Consider the following 15,860-nt stretch of genomic DNA (forward strand, 5'->3'; position numbering starts at 1 on the left):
AGGAGAGGGAGAGATTGAAGATGTGGGTGAGGGAGCGTAGGATGGAGGGGGAGGGAGGTTGTAGGAGTTGTGAGGGGATAGGGTCAAGGGGGCAGGTGGTGAGGCGGGCATCAGAGAGGATTTTGGAGACTTCTTCGATGGTAGTAAGGTCAAAGGTGCGGAGTGTTGGGGGAGCTTCAGTATGAGGAATGTAGGGTGGGGTGGGAGAGGAGGTCAGAGCAGTGGTGGGGCCGTGGGAGAGGGGTGTAGAGGGGGTAGCTGAGTGAGGGGGAAGGGGGTTGGAGGGAGTTTGAGCAGCGACGAAGTCCCTGTGGGTTATGTCGAGGGGGAGGGGGGATGAGGGGGTAGCTGTGTGAGAGGGGACGGGTTGAGAAGGCGTGTGAGTTGCGGCAATGTCCTTGCGAATTGTGTCAATCTTGTTTTTGAAATGATTGGCAATCTCAAGGGCAGTGAGTGAGGTGCTGGGTGGAGGTGGGGGTGGCGAGAGTAGAGAGTTGAAGGTGGAGAAGAGTCGGCGAGGATTGGAGGAGAGGGCCTTGATGAGGGTCAGGAAGTAGGCTTGTTTGGCAGTATGGAGGGAGGAGGTGTAGGTGTGGAAGGCAGATTTGTATCGGGTGAAGGCTTGTTGGGATTTGGTTTTGCGCCATAGTCGCTCCAGGGCACGACTGTGTCGTTTGAGGGTTTTGGTGTGATCAGTCTGCCAGGGCTGGAGCGGTCGGGGTCTGATGTTGCGTGTGGTTAAAGGCGCTAGTGAGTCAAGGGCTGTTGACAGCGCATTGTTGTAGGCGGTCATAGCCAAGTTGGGGCAGGACAGGGGGAGGATGCGGTCATGGAGTTGATCAACTGCGGAATGGAGGGAGGCAGGGTTAAGGTTGCGGAGGTTACGGCTGGTAGTAGTGTGACATTTGGAGGGGTAGGCGTTGGAGGATGAGGAGATAGAGAAGGTAATCAGGTTGTGGTCAGAGAGAGGGAAGGGGGTGTTAGTGAGGTTGTGGGGAGCGCAGCGGTTGGAGAAGACAAGATCAAGGATATTACCATCGGAGTGGGTGGTGGATTGTATGCACTGTGCAAGTGCAAAGGAGGAGGTTAAGTGGAGGAGACGGGCTGTGTCCGGGTTGTCGAGGTTGACAGGGATGTTGAAATCCCCAAGGATGATAGTGGGTAGCTCAGAGGAGAGGAAGAAGGGTAGCCAGGAGGAGAAGTCTTCCAGGAAGCGGGGTATGGATCCAGGAGGCCGGTATATCACAGCAATCTTGAGTGTTGAGCATAGGATGAGTGCGGAGAATTCAAAGTGGTGTTGGAGGGGGTGTGGAGAGATTGGCACAGTTTTTCACATGTGGTGGGAGTGTCCGAAAATTCAAGCTTTCTGGAAGTCAATAGTTAAACTGATTGAGATAATAACTGGGATTGACATATGGTTAGACCCAACGATATGCCTCTTACATAATGTCAAGTTATCAGTAATTAAATATAAAGAAACAGGTATATGGTACTATCTAAATGCTGCTAAAGGTTTGATACCCAAGTTTTGGCAGAAATCAGAGGTGCCGAAGGAGGAGGATTGGGTTAATAGAGTGAACCAGATTGGTAGGATGGAAAAACTTTACCATATGCAGGAAGACAAGATGAGGATGTACTATACGAGATGGGAAAAATGGGAAAAATCTGAATTGAAAGAGAAATATAGGAAGGTATAAGTTAGAATGATAGAAAATGTCTCCTTGCTTTAAAAAAGGAAAGAGCGGTTTAGCATGCAGAGGGGTAGGAGGGGGTGGGATTAGGGTCGGGGGGAGGAAACAGTTTTTAGAGGGGGAAAATGTAAAAAAAAAAAAAAAAAAAAAAAAAGGATTTTGAGCTTTATTCACTTTTTTCAACACACCGATATTATTTTGAACACAAGTGTGTGTGTGTGTACGTACACATACATACACTACCTCTTTTTCTGTAAATTTTTTTTACTGCACCCTTTTGACCTTTTAGTAATAAATCTTACTTGCTGAAAGTGTTGAACTGTTTTTAAGGCCTTTAATGCAAACTACGAATTCCTGCCGCTTAAGAGCGCTACTGTGTGTGTTTAACCCTCTGTATAACCTGCCTGAGGTGACCGTGGTATACAGACGATTTTTTCAACCATCAGTGTTATTGCTGATATTGCCGAGTTTCCTCTTTCTCTGTACAAAAAGGAGGTGGTGGCAGTGTGAAGAGTTAGTTGCGTAATTAACCTAACCCAGTAACAATCGCGCTCAGGCTGCCGGTACATCGATTGTGGTCCATTAGCTGGAAAATCGTTGTGCATCGGTTTTAGATTGGTTAGTCCTTCGGTCAAGAGTTTGGTGAGAAGGGCTGGGGGTCTGGCGCCGCGATCGTCACAAGGGTATACCTCTGTGGGGCACTCCCAAAGTAGGGTGCAGAATGTAGAGTGTCCTGAATGAGTATGCAGGAGTAGATCGATCTGTAACATATATAATATGTGACATAAGCACGTGTCTAAGGAAGAATTTATGTGACTACATGTTTATATTGTGCATTTATGTCACTGGTTTTCATCCATATAGGACAGACGCACTATTGTCACTTTATTGCGCTCCTTGTTAGCACTTTTTCACTTATCACTTTATATTGCCATTTGATATATTATTTTTAGTGCTGCAAATATGATATAGATGCTTTTAAGGATTTAGAGGTTTTTTCCTTTTGCAAGCTGCTCTATTATATTGTTTTATTCATTAAGTGTTCTTGCATGGCAAGACCACTTACTGTTATCTCACATACATATTCTTATTATAGCCAAATTTACCACCCTAACTCCTCCCACAGTTTTTACACTACATAGACAGTAATACACCAAACCGTGCGGATTGTTCCCGATTGGTGTGCTATTACTTTGTGGAACGTTTTGCCAAATGGTTCTCGAAATATCGGCGTTTTTGTGGTGAAATTGGTCCCATAGGAATGAATGGATAGTTTTCACAATATGACCATTTGTTTGCAACTCACGCCGCCCAGTGACATTCATTGAAACTGCACTCTAGCCACCTCAAATTTGAAGGGCAATTTCTAAACGGCGACTGTGCCTTCATTTTTAATATTTACTCAAGCCACTCCACCCAGTTACTCCAACCACTCCAGTTGTAGACTACTGGTGGAGGCAAGAACACTTCACACAATTTCCCTAGAAATTGTAGCTTTTCTAGTTTATTTTAATCGTAACAGCGCTAGCTTGAATATTAGTGAGGACGAGGACAAGGCGGACGATGGGGGCAAGGCGGAAGAGGAGGAGGAGGAGGCGGAAGAGGATGAGGAGGCGGTTTATCTGGTAGTGACAAAGGCTTGCAAGCTGGTCCAGGTGGCTGCTAGGCAAATCTGTTCACCAGTTATTTTTTTGCCCAAAAGAGGCCAAAGTTCTAATAGTATGCACAGTAGCCCCCTTCAGAAGAATTGGTTGTTGAACACTGTAGGCCTCAGAAAGTGCCATTTTAATTAATCTAGCAATGGTGGTTCCTGTGAAACAAGCTGTAGTATGGTCCAAAAAGTAAATCTGATCCTCTGGCCTGTTTATGGGGTTCTTCGACAACAAATCTCACTTTGATCCTGCAAATGGTACCAAAAGGTTATTGTGTGTACCCAAACTATTGGATATCTTGAGATAAAATAGAATGGCTCCAAATAAAAACTGAGCCACATGTACTTGGGGTGAGTTCTATTCAGTTCCCCAAATCTACTATAAACTATCAAATCCAGGAAACCTATGTAGTAGGGTTATGCAAACCCAAATCACACCCTCCACTGAAACCCTGGGTGAGGTAAAAAGCTACTAACACAGTCTTAAAGAGGTTATCTGTGGCTGAACCATATACTAACCAGTGAACCCTCACAAATACAATCTTAGAAATTGCTAGATTGCCATACAGTCACTAAGCTACACATTGGTACTTCAGGGAGAAAGATTGGCAACTGGTGTATTTGATTATTAGCAAAATTAAAGTATCCTAAAAAAGGAGTGTTGTGCAGTCTGCACAGCATGGGAACACAAAAAGCTCTTTGGCCATAAACGGCTGTATGGATAATCCTTTCTCCCCCATACAATCTACTGGGTCACTACATGAAGTGACTGGAAATGTAGGAAAACCTATACCAGAAACCCCCCTATGTCTGTAGGACACACCTAGGCCCTGGTCACCATCATTTCCTCTAAGAAAAACAGTTTGTGGAATTCCCTGTGTTTCTCCTAGCAGACAGTTCAGTATCAGAAGACAACCATAGAACATATTGGGCTCTTTGCAGCTCTGCAATACCAACACATAGTTAATAATGCTCAACTGTAGTGAAGCAAAATGCAAAGACAATCAGGTAATAAATTCTTCCATTCATCTACAACATATTTTTCCCCAAAGTGATAAAACGCACCTTTACATAGTAATTTGCATAAGAACAATCTCTATGGACAAATCAGGCAGTAATCCTTTATTCTACACACACCTAGGCGATCTATGCCCCCAATATTCTACAGATAAATATACACACCACCACACTTTAGTCTCATTTCCATAACAGGCATGGAGGAGCTGGATAAATACCAAACAGGACTATTACTTCTACAATATAAAATGATTGCAAAATGAGCAATCAGTGTGGGAAAAGTGAATAGAATTCTAGCATGCATCACTAAGGTGGGTCACCAGCAGAAGGAAGGTGGTCCCAATTGCTCTAGAAAAGCCCTTAGCGAGACCTCATTTACCATACTGTGTCCAGTTCTGGAAACCTCATTTACAAAGAAATATTGATAAGATAGAAAGAGACCAGAGACAGGTAAACAAAAGGGAAGACTCGAAGGACCACCACTTAACCCTTTTCTGCAGTCACTTTTCTATATCGCTTTGTAAGTTCCCTGCTCAGTGTTTGAAGTCTGACTCCACTCTAGCACAATACTGATGTGAAGGATTTTTTTTTTCTTTAAATATGGGGCTGTAAAAAGCCAAGTCATATATGAGGATTACAATGTTGGCAACACATGCTACTACTACAGGCTGAAATTCTGTCCATAACCCAGTAAATAAATCGTGCTACAGGAAAAGTATGTAAATTTCCTCTCGGTTTCTGTAGTAACCTGGACTGTTGCCCTGGTTACAGAACCTGTCATGTAAGAGGTTTATATTACTATATGGAACAGGAATACTACGAAAATGTATAATGACCACATGACCTCACGTAAAGAGGCTAATGTCAATCTCTATGGCAATATATAAGGCTTCATGTTATGTTACCATTAACAAGAAGATGTAGAAAAAAAATACATAATTACAAAATTATATGCTAGAGACAAAACACATTAGTCTACTCCTATGCTGTCACAATGCATGATGTAAATGTTGAGATGTACACTGCTATAGGGAAAATTCCCAAATGATGGAGCCATAGGCATATGAGACCTATGCCACAAAGTAGATCATTAGAATTATCACAGACAGCATCACAGGCCTGAAACCCCAGGAGAACCTCAGTGGCAAGATGTCCTGCTAACAAGTGATCAATTCTATGAGCATGTTCAGGATTAACAGTACCACATGAAAATACATGCATAAGCTCCAATTTTGTGTATATAAATACAGATACATAAGACATTGCAGATGCATGAGATCAGAAGACCCAACAGTTGGATGCCAGTGCGACTCGCAAGACACCTGTGCGATTTCATGCACAGATGTCTATGCAAGTCGCACCTGAACATGCAAAAATTAGTGCATGAAATACTTTTAAAATAGGTGAGAGTCGGAGTCGCACTGATTTGACAGCTTCCATTGCTAACAATATGGTGCAACTTGTCATGCGATTTTATATGATCAAATCACATGACAATTCACACTTGTGTGACCGGGGACTTAGAGGCATCCAAAAAAAAAAAAAAATGATATGCTGTTTGCATGTCAAAGCAGCACTTTATGCCCATGTGCATCAAGCCTTATGCTACAAGTCAACAATTAAAAATATTACATTTACAGAATCAAAGATAGTAAATTTTATAGATGAGGCCTGATAAGCAGCAAATAGAAACCCTGTGGTGCTGTGGTGTAAATATCCAAGAAATACCCAACAATCAGTTATACATATGCAAAAGAGGCTAAAGCAACAAAGCAGGCAACAAGCATAAATCACATATCCTATGTATAACCTAATCTCTATCAACATTTATTCAGTTGAGAAACTCAGAGGGCTCCAGGTGATAGAAAGTCTAAAAAGTTGCACAAACCAATTTTAGTGTATAAGCTGGTACCGTAATTAATAATATGTACAGCCCCAAGATCTGAATAGAAACTAAAGGTAGGGATTGATGTGAATGTAATAATGTATATATATTTAAAGCGCTGCATAAATTGACGGAGCTATACAAGTACCTGAAATAAATACTCAGGTGGTAGACTGTTAAAGTCAGAGGCATTTCCCGACCCAGAGATACATGTATACATGCCCCTTGGTTAGATATTTAGCCCCAGCAGCCTGTCAGTTAAAGGTTACAGGCTCCAAATTACATGTTTCTAGTTCAGCTTAGGAGTGGGCCAAAAAATAAACAACAAGTTCAGGGCATGACCTAATATAGTGAGTGTCAGTGATGGTGGTAGTGTGTTTTAAGAAAAAAGAAAAAAAAAAAAAAAGAAAAAAGTGCACTATGTTGTTTTGGTCCTACTATGGGTACAGAGAAACATTTGTGGTATCACCATAGTTTTTTTGGTGGTGAATCACACACACTTTTTGATACACCAAAATGATAGCCCAATCTGTCCTGAAAAATACAAAAGTACCTGGATACACATATGCCGAGTTACAAAATTGGGTTGGGGTGTTATATTCGGGGTGTAACATGTAACCATCAGACCGGCCCCTGTTCCCCCTAGATCCCTGTTGTAACAGCTAGCAGGGCATATTCTCCTCACTAGTGTATCAATTAAAAAAAACAAAAAAACAAACACAGCAGTACAGGGTTCGACCCACCCGGCCGCGTCACTCATTCACAGTATTCTGTGAATGGGAAAACTACATGTTTTTCGACAGCCTTTGTGGCTGCTGGCTTGTAGTTTTCAATTAACTACCACGGCATTCCACGGGGCCGTGGTAGTTCATTGAGCCTTCTTGTCAGTAGGTATCTGCTTGCCCCTACGGGATGTACGAACAAGCAGATATACTGACAGGTCATTGGGAAACCTGCATGGCACAAGCGACCTGCTGACCGCTGGTGCAATTCTTTAGAGGCTCTACAAATAAAAAAAAAATAAATGCGCATTTTTTTTTTGCCTCCAAAAAAAATGTGCATTTATTATTTTTTGTTAAAAAGGTGAACTTATCCTTTATGGTTTTGTTTGGCCCTGGTCGTGAAGGGGTTAAATGTTTTCTACCCCTAGGACAACCAACCTTCCCCCTTCTTCTGCCAAGAATGAGATCTGAAAGGGGTGTACCAACTCTCAAAGAATCAAAGTTGGCATTTGTATATCAAATTTCATTGTACCAGAAACTTGAGACACTGGAAGATATTTGCAGACATCAAAAAGGTATGAGATTAGAAAACACTCCCGAATTTTGATTAAAAAAAAAAAAAAGTTAATGTGGATAGGCTGGGACTCACCTTTGAGTGTATTGCTGAACGCAGTCAAAGCTCCCTTGAGGGCTATCCCTGCCTACATTTGACAGATAGAACGTGAATGTCCGCACTTCTGATGGACACTCAGGCCGAGGAATTGTTATTTGCTGTGAAGTGAAAAACAACAAGTTTAGAAAAAACGCACATGCACGCACACATTTATATAACAGCCGGGTACAAACAATATCATTAAAATATTATACTCTTGTATAAAATCGTGGTATATCAAATTTATACAACAATGTAATCTATATACCGTATATTTTGCTTCATAAGACGCATTTTTTCCCCCCAAAAAAGGAAAAAGTCAGCGTGTCTTATGGAGCGGCCGGTCCAGTATTTCCGCCGCCACCATGTCAGAATACTGGGCCGGCCGCTCAGCTCTTCTCTCCTGCAGGACCTTACCTGTTCCTCTGTCCAGCGCTGTAGTCTTGCCGCGCCGGCTTTTTTGACAGGCGGGTGCCCACTGCGCATGCGCGAGAAGCGCTGAGCTTTGTGAATGGTCCGGCGACTTCTGGGACACGACAGGTCTCAGAAGGCGCCGGGCCATTCACAAAACGCAGCGCTTCTCGCGCATGCGCAGTGGGCTGTCACAGAAGCCGGCGCGGGAAGAAGCCAGCGTGCCCACACTAAAAGGACAATTTCAGGTACCCGCTCCCCCTCCTTCCCCAAAGGTCTGCAGTCTCTGGTCATCTGTACTATGTCTGCAGTCCCTGGCATTTTCCCTGTACAGTGTCCGCAGTCTCTGGTCATCTCCTGTACTGTGTCCGCAGTCTCTGGTCATCTCCTGTACTGTGTCCGCAGTCTCTGGTCATCTCCTGTACTGTGTCCGCAGTCTCTGGTCATCTCCTGTACTGTGTCCGCAGTCCATTGGTTCAGAATATTTTTTTTCTTTTTCACCTCTAAAACCTAGGTGCGTCTTATGGAGCGTGAAATACGGTACATCAATTGCTATTCATTTCTACTTATACCCATTGTTTTCCCCAATCATTTATGCACCATCATGTTCTACTGATCTTACAAAAGGTAACTGTGCGTTACTCCATCAATCAATTCACATTTTATTTAAAAGATTCCAGTTTGAATATTGTTAAATTCCAAATAAAATAAATGCAGTGTTGATTATTTTCATTAAATATATTCCTCAGCAGGCTTCATTTTTCTGTACAATGGTGCTTGAAACGACATTTTGTTTGCACCTGCATTAGACCCATTATACCAAGCGGCTCCTGTGGGGGTGAGCGCTACAAGTACATGTGCATGACACCCAAACACTGGACATATATATTATACAGGATTTATATAGCGCCAACAGTTTGCGCAGCGCTTTATAAAATGAAGGTAGACATTAAAGTTACAATACAATTTGGTACAAGAGGAAACAGAGGGCCCTGCTCGTTAGAGCTTACAATCTAGGAGACATAAAAAAAGTACATGGTCATAAATCCAGGCAACTTGCTAAACAGTTGCAATACATATTTATGGTTTTACTTTCCAAAGGTCTACAATTCTGTTAAGCAACTCTTGTGATTTACACACCTCCAAAACATTGCACTGCCAAAAGCAGAGCTTACTGTTCTGGTTCAACCAGATTACTATCAGTTCACCTTCCTACTGACAGAGCCAAATACCTTGTGAAAAGTTTTAAGGTCAACATGCTAAGCAATTAAATAAAGGTTGCATTTGTTACTACAATATTGTACTGAAGAGCTATATTATTTATTATGGAAGTCTGCCAATGATACCAAATCCTTGTCCTAGAGAGGCGACAAGGAAAAAACGGCAAAACCGAGAAAATAACTGCATAACCTACTGCTGTGTCATGTGACTGCACAGACTTACAAATCTATTAGTAGGTAAAAAGTTCATATGTATGTATAAAACTATCCACCCAGAGTTCCACTTTCCAAAGTGTCACATTAGAGACATGAACAAAATCTAAACCTCCAAACTGTACTTTCAGAAAGCATTATAGCATCATGCATTTGAACAAGTAAAAACAATGCTTTAAAAGAGAAGTAAATTAATTTTAGCTTACCATAATCTTGTAAAAAGGATACAGGCTGAACATCTAACAAATTCCTCCATTAACACTATACATCACAGAAAATCAAAATCTCTAGCTTCGGCTATTGAATTTTGTCAACCGGATATGCTGGTGGTCAAAATACACAAAAGACAAAAGAAATGAATACGGAAGTTTCTGCACTTCCTCAAATCTCTTATTGAATCCTCTTACAAAAACATCACAGCCAGTGCAGGGACATCACAAGTTAATGTATTTAATGCAGTGGTCAGTACTTACTCTTCAGTTTTACTCAAACTGGTTGATGCAGTAGTTTCTGTTATGGGGTGTATTCATTTTTGCATCTAGTATTTTGTATGACCTTCATGATTTGTAAGGAGAGCACCAAGTCTAGGCATGGAATGAACAAGTTAGCGACATACTGCAACATCTATCTTTCCATTGTTCAAGAACAAAAAAGTTTAGAACCTGGACGCTGGATAGAGAGTAATGCTCAACATCAGAATTCCCCATAGGTGTTCGATTGGGTTCAGATCAGGAGACATACTTGGCCAGTGAATCACTTTCACTATGTTCTACAGAAATGCAACAGTGGCCTTAGATGTGTGTTTTGGATCATTGTCATGTTGGAAAAGCACATGACGACTAAGAGCACAGAGTGATGGTGGAATCATGAATTCACAAATGTACTGCTCTATATTGAAACAGAAGATGCCATCAATGAAATGCAGCTCTTTGACACCAGGAGCACTCATGCAGCCCCACAGAATTGCAGCTCTTCGACACCAGTAGAACTCACAGAGCCCCACAAGACACTGTCATGTTTTACTGTAGGCACCATGCACTACTCACCTTTGCACGCCATACAGTTTTGAAGCAATCAGTTCCAAAAACATTTATCTTGATCTCATTACTCCAGAGTACCAGTAGTCTTTTTTTCAGCATGGAAAATTCTAGACGGGCTTTTTTGTACATAGGCTTTAGAGGAGGCTTCCTTCATGGACAACACTCATGCATGCCATTCCTTGGCACTGTACGCCATATTGTATCACGATTAACAATCATCCCACTTTGACTTTCTTCTTTAGCCAACTGCAGTGAACTTGCATGGTGATTTTCTTCAACCCTTCTCAGTGGAGGCTTCTGTTAAGGTGTTAACTTCTGTGGACGGCCTGGATGTCTGTGAGATGGTTGCAGTTCTTTATTAAATTTTTGTATCACTTTTGCTAAAGTATTCTGACTGACAAGTAAAGCTTTGCTGATGATCTTGCAGCCTTCACTCTTGTGTAAAGAAAGTATGTTCTTTCTCCGACCTTGTGGCATTTCTCTTCCATGTGGTGCCATTGCTAACAGCATGAAATGGGAAGGGGTTTTCTTTGTTAATTAACACCCTTTTACAATCAACTGTTGGCTGGACACCTGTTGAATGAATAAGTAGACTCACCTGTAGTTGAAATCTTGTTAATTAGGATTTTGTCTAAAATTTAGCTTTGCTTCTAAGACTTTCATTGGGGTGTATTCATTTTTGCAACATGGTCTTGAATTAAATTGTTAGGAAAAATACTTGTGTGTGTGTGCAAATTAACAAATCTCATTTAGGATCAATGGCCCACATTTGTGGGAGTATTTTGTAGTACAGTGTCCCATAGCAAATGTGGATTCTGAAATGAAAAGTAAAGGTTTTCTGACAAATCTGTTGCGTAATCATTTATGCGGAGCACTGTATATACCCCCTTACATCCAGAACACCAAAGTTATTAAATAGTGGACAAAAAAAAAAAAAAAAAAAAAAGGAGAAAGGAGAAATGACAGGGCTCAGCAGAACTCTTGTATTAACAACTCCTGCAGAGCACATAGCCTGCTGTATGACCAATTGCTCTATAATTGTCAATTAAAAAACAAAGCCAAAAACTAAAAAACACGCCAAAAAAGATATATAGCTGAGCAACTGGGTAAGCTGGCAACAGGTAATACCTTTCCTTGAAAAAAGTATTTCTACCCCTTGAAATTTTCCACATTTTGTCATGTTGCAACCAAAAACGTAAATATTTTATTGGGATTTTATATGATGGACCAAAACAAAAGTGGCTCGTAATTGTGAAGTGGAAGGAAAATGATGAATGGTTTAACATTTTTTTACTAAAATTTACTGAAAAAATGTGACGTGCTTTTGTATTCAGCCCCTTTACTCGGATACTTCTAACTAAAACCTAGCGGAACCAATTGCCTCCAGAAGTCACCTAATTAGTAAATAGATTCCAACTGTGTGAAATTTAATCTCAGAAATTCAGCTGTTCTGTGAAACCCACAGAGGTTTGTTAGAGAATATTAGTGAACAAACAGCATCATGAAGGCCAAGGAACACACCAGACAGGTCAGGAATAAAAGTTGTGGAAAAGCAGGATTAGGTTATAAAAAAAATATCCCAAGCTTTGAACATCTGACAGATCACGGTTCAATCCATCATCCGAAAAAGGAAAGAGTATGGCACAACTGCAAACCTACCAAGACATGGCTGTCCACCTAAATTGACAGGGCAGGCAAGGAGAGCATTAATCAGAGAAGCAGCCAAGAGGCCCATTTTAACTGCAGAGATCCACAGCTCAGGTGAGAGAATCTGTCCACAGGACAACTATTCGTCGTGCACTCCACAAATCTGGCCTTTATGGAACAGTGGTAAGACGAAAGCCACTCTTTAGGAAAAGCCATAAGTCATCCCATTTGCAGTTTGTGAGAAGCCATGTGGGGGACATCGCAAACATGTGGAAGGTGCTCTTCTCTGATGAGCACAATTTATTTACTAACCTAAAAGCAAAATGCTATGTGTGGTGGAAAACGAACACTGCACATCACCCTGAACACACCATTCCCACCGTCAGACACGGTGGTGGCGGCATCATGGTGTGAGGATGCTTTTCTTCAGCAGGGATGGGAAGATGGATGGAGCCATATACAGGGCAATCTTAGAAGAAAACCTGTTAAGAGTCTGTAAAAGACTCGAGACTGGGGAGGAGGTTCACCTTCCAGCAGGGCAACAACCCTAAACATACAGCCAGAGCTACAATGGAATGGTTTCACTCTCCTTCCAATCTGACAGAGCTTGAGCTATTTTGCAAAGCAAAATAGGCAAAAATATCACTCTCTAGATGTGCAAAGCTGGTAGAGACATACCCAAAAATACTTGCAGCTGTAATTGCAGCGAAAGGTGGTTCTACAAAGTATTGACTCGGGGTGGCTGAATACAAATGTACCTCAAACTTTTCAGATATTTGTAAAATATTTTGAAAACCATTTAGCATTTTCTTTCCACTTCACAATTATGTGCCACTTTGTGTTGGTCTATCACATAAAATACATTTACGTTTTTGTTTGCAAAATGACAAAAATGTGGGAAATCTCAAGGGGTATGAATATTTTTTTTTTCAGGTTGCACTGTGCAGTTAACGAATGTTTGACCGGGGGCAGTGTTGTATACAGAACCTAAAATAAAATCAAAATGAAAAACAAAGACCACTGAAGAGTGAAAGGGCCCTCTGAAGAGCGAACCCAATGGTGGTTAGTATGGCTGGTGCTGCTTTGGGGGTGGGGGTGTCTGGCACTCTGGGGGACGCTGGGTGGTTCACTGGTATTGATTGGGTGTGGCGCTGTGCTTGATCTGGTGTTTTGGTGCTCTTAGGGGTGTTTGCTCGCTCTTTAAAGGAATATTGGTTATGCTAATAACATCCACATTTTTAGTATTCAACACTGGATAGCATATCTGTACTGGGATCAGGATACTCTCCGTTGCCTAACATCATACAGTGAGGAACAGAAGTATTTGAACACCCTGCGATTTTGCAAGTTCTCCCAATTTAGAAATCATGGAGGGGTCTGAAATTCACATTGTAGGTGCATTCCCACTCAGAGACAGAATTAAAATAAAAAAAAAAAAAATTCAGGAAATCACATTGTATGATTTTTAAAGAATTTGTCTTGCACTGCTGAACATAAGTATTTGAACACCTGAGAAAATCAGTGTTAATATTTGGTACAGAAGCCTTTGTTTGCAATTACAGAGGTCAAACGTTTCCTGTAGTTCTTGACCAGGTTTGCACACACTACAACAGGGATTTTGGCCCACTCCTTCACACAGATCTCCTCTAGATCTGTCAGGTTTCGGGGCTGTCGCTGAGCAACACAGAGTTTCAGGTCTGGTGACTGGCTAGGCCACTCCAGAACCTTGATATGCTTCTTACGGAGCCACTCCTTGGTCATCCTGGCTGTGTGCTTCGGGTCGTTGTCATCTTGGAAGACCCAGCCACGACCCATCTTCAATGTTCTGACTGAGGAAAGGAGGTTGTTGCTCAAAATCTCACAATAAATGGTCCCATTCATCCTCTCCTTAATACAGTGCAGTCGTCCTGTCCCCTTCACAGAAAAGCACCCCCAAAGCATGATGTTACCACCCCCATGCTTCACAGTAGGGATGATGTTCTTGGGATGCAACTCATCCTTTTTCCTCCAAACACAACGAGTGAAGTTTAGACCAAAAAGTTCTACTTTGGTCTCATCTGACCACATGACTTTCTCCCATGCCTCCTCTGGGCCATCCAGATGGTCACTGGCAAACTTCAGACGGGCCTGGACATGTGATGACTTGAGCAGGGGAACCTTCCGTGCAATGCAGGATTTGAAACCATGACAGCGTAGTGTTTTACTGACAGTGACCTTTAAAATTGTGGTCCAAGTTCTCTTCATGTCATTGACCAGCTCCTCCCTTGTAGTTCTGGGCTGATTCCTCACCTTTCTTATCAGTGATACCCCACGAGGTGAGATCTTGCATGGAGCCCCAGTCTGAGGGAGACTGAGTCATCTTTAGCCTCTTCCATTTTCTAACAATTGCTCCAACAGTTGATCTATTTTCACCAAGCTGGTTGGCAATTGCCCCGTAGCCCTTTCCAGCCTTGTGGAGGTCCACAATTGTGTCTTTGGTGTCTTGACAGCTCTTTGGTCTTGCCAATGGTAGTAGTTGGCATTGGTGTGGGGTGGACAGGTGTCTTTAAAGAGCTCAGACAGGTGCTAACAAGTTAGATTAATGAGTGGAGTAGAGGTGGACTTTTTAAAAGGCACAGTAACAGGTCTTTGAACACCAAAGAAACAGCAAGAATTCTGTCTCTCAAATACTTATGTTCAGCAGTGGAAGACAAATAAATTCTTTAAAAATCATACAACGTGATTTCCTGAATTTTTTTTTAAATTCTGTCTCTCAGAGTGGGAATGCACCTACAATGTGAATTTCCATGATTTCTAAGTGGGAGAACTTGCAAAATTGCAGGGTGTTCGAATACTTGTTCCTCACTGTATATTGAGATCCATTCTGATTAATAATAATTAAAGATAATTTTTACCTGTTTTACTCTGATGGGTTAAAGAGCTAAAAGTTGAGAGTTCGAGAAAACGTCAGCTTCTTTGCACACTGATGTTTTTATGGACATGTAGTACAGTCAGGTCCATAAATATTGGGACATCGACACAATTCTAACATTTTTGGCTCTATACACTACCACAATGGATTTGAATTGAAACGAACAAGATGTGCTTTAACTGCAGACTGTCAGCTTTAATTTGAGGGTATTTACATCTAAATCAGGTGAACGGTGTAGGAATTACAACAGTTTGCATATGTGCCTCCCACTTGTTAAGGAACCAAAAGTAATGGGACAGAATAATAATCATAAATCAAACTTTCAATTTTTAATACTTGGTTGAAAATCCTTTGCAGTCAATTACAGCCTGAAGTCTGGAACGCATAGACATCACCAGATGCTGGGTTTCATCCCTGGTGATGCTCCGCCAGGCCTCTACTGCAACTGTCTTCAGGTCCTGCTTGTTCTTGGGGCATTTTCCCTTCAGTTTTGTCTTCAGCAAGTGAAATGCATGCTCAATCGGATTCAGGTCAGGTGATTGACTTGGCCATTGCATAACATTCCACTTCTTTCTCTTAAAAAACGCTTTGGTTGCTTTTGCAGTATGCTTTGGGTCATTGTCCATCTGCACTGTGAAGCGGCACCCAATGAGTTGTGAAGCATTTGGCTGAATATGAGCAGATAATATTGCCTGAAACACTTCAGAATTCATCCTGCTGCTTTTGTCAGCAGTCACATCATCAATAAATACAAGAGAACCAGTTCCATTGGCAGCCATACATGCCCACATCATGACACT

At 41.8% G+C, this 15,860-nt stretch overlaps 1 protein-coding gene across 3 annotated transcripts in view; it reads right to left on the reverse strand.

Moving 5' to 3' along the window:
* The window catches only part of ELL (elongation factor for RNA polymerase II), a 156,448-nt gene that overhangs the window by 89,528 nt on the left and 51,060 nt on the right, over positions 1–15,860 (reverse strand). For all 3 annotated transcript variants that reach the window (XM_089687910.1, XM_089687909.1, XM_089687911.1), the window contains one exon: positions 7,616–7,737. In XM_089687910.1, the coding sequence (XP_089544036.1) occupies positions 7,616–7,737 (122 nt within the window). The remainder of the gene's footprint in view (positions 1–7,615; positions 7,738–15,860) is intronic.

Source organism: Staurois parvus, unplaced genomic scaffold (genome assembly GCF_062004578.1).
Source record: "Staurois parvus isolate SC_StPar_1 unplaced genomic scaffold, SC_StPar_1.0 ptg000439l, whole genome shotgun sequence".
Taxonomy (NCBI): domain Eukaryota; kingdom Metazoa; phylum Chordata; class Amphibia; order Anura; family Ranidae; genus Staurois; species Staurois parvus.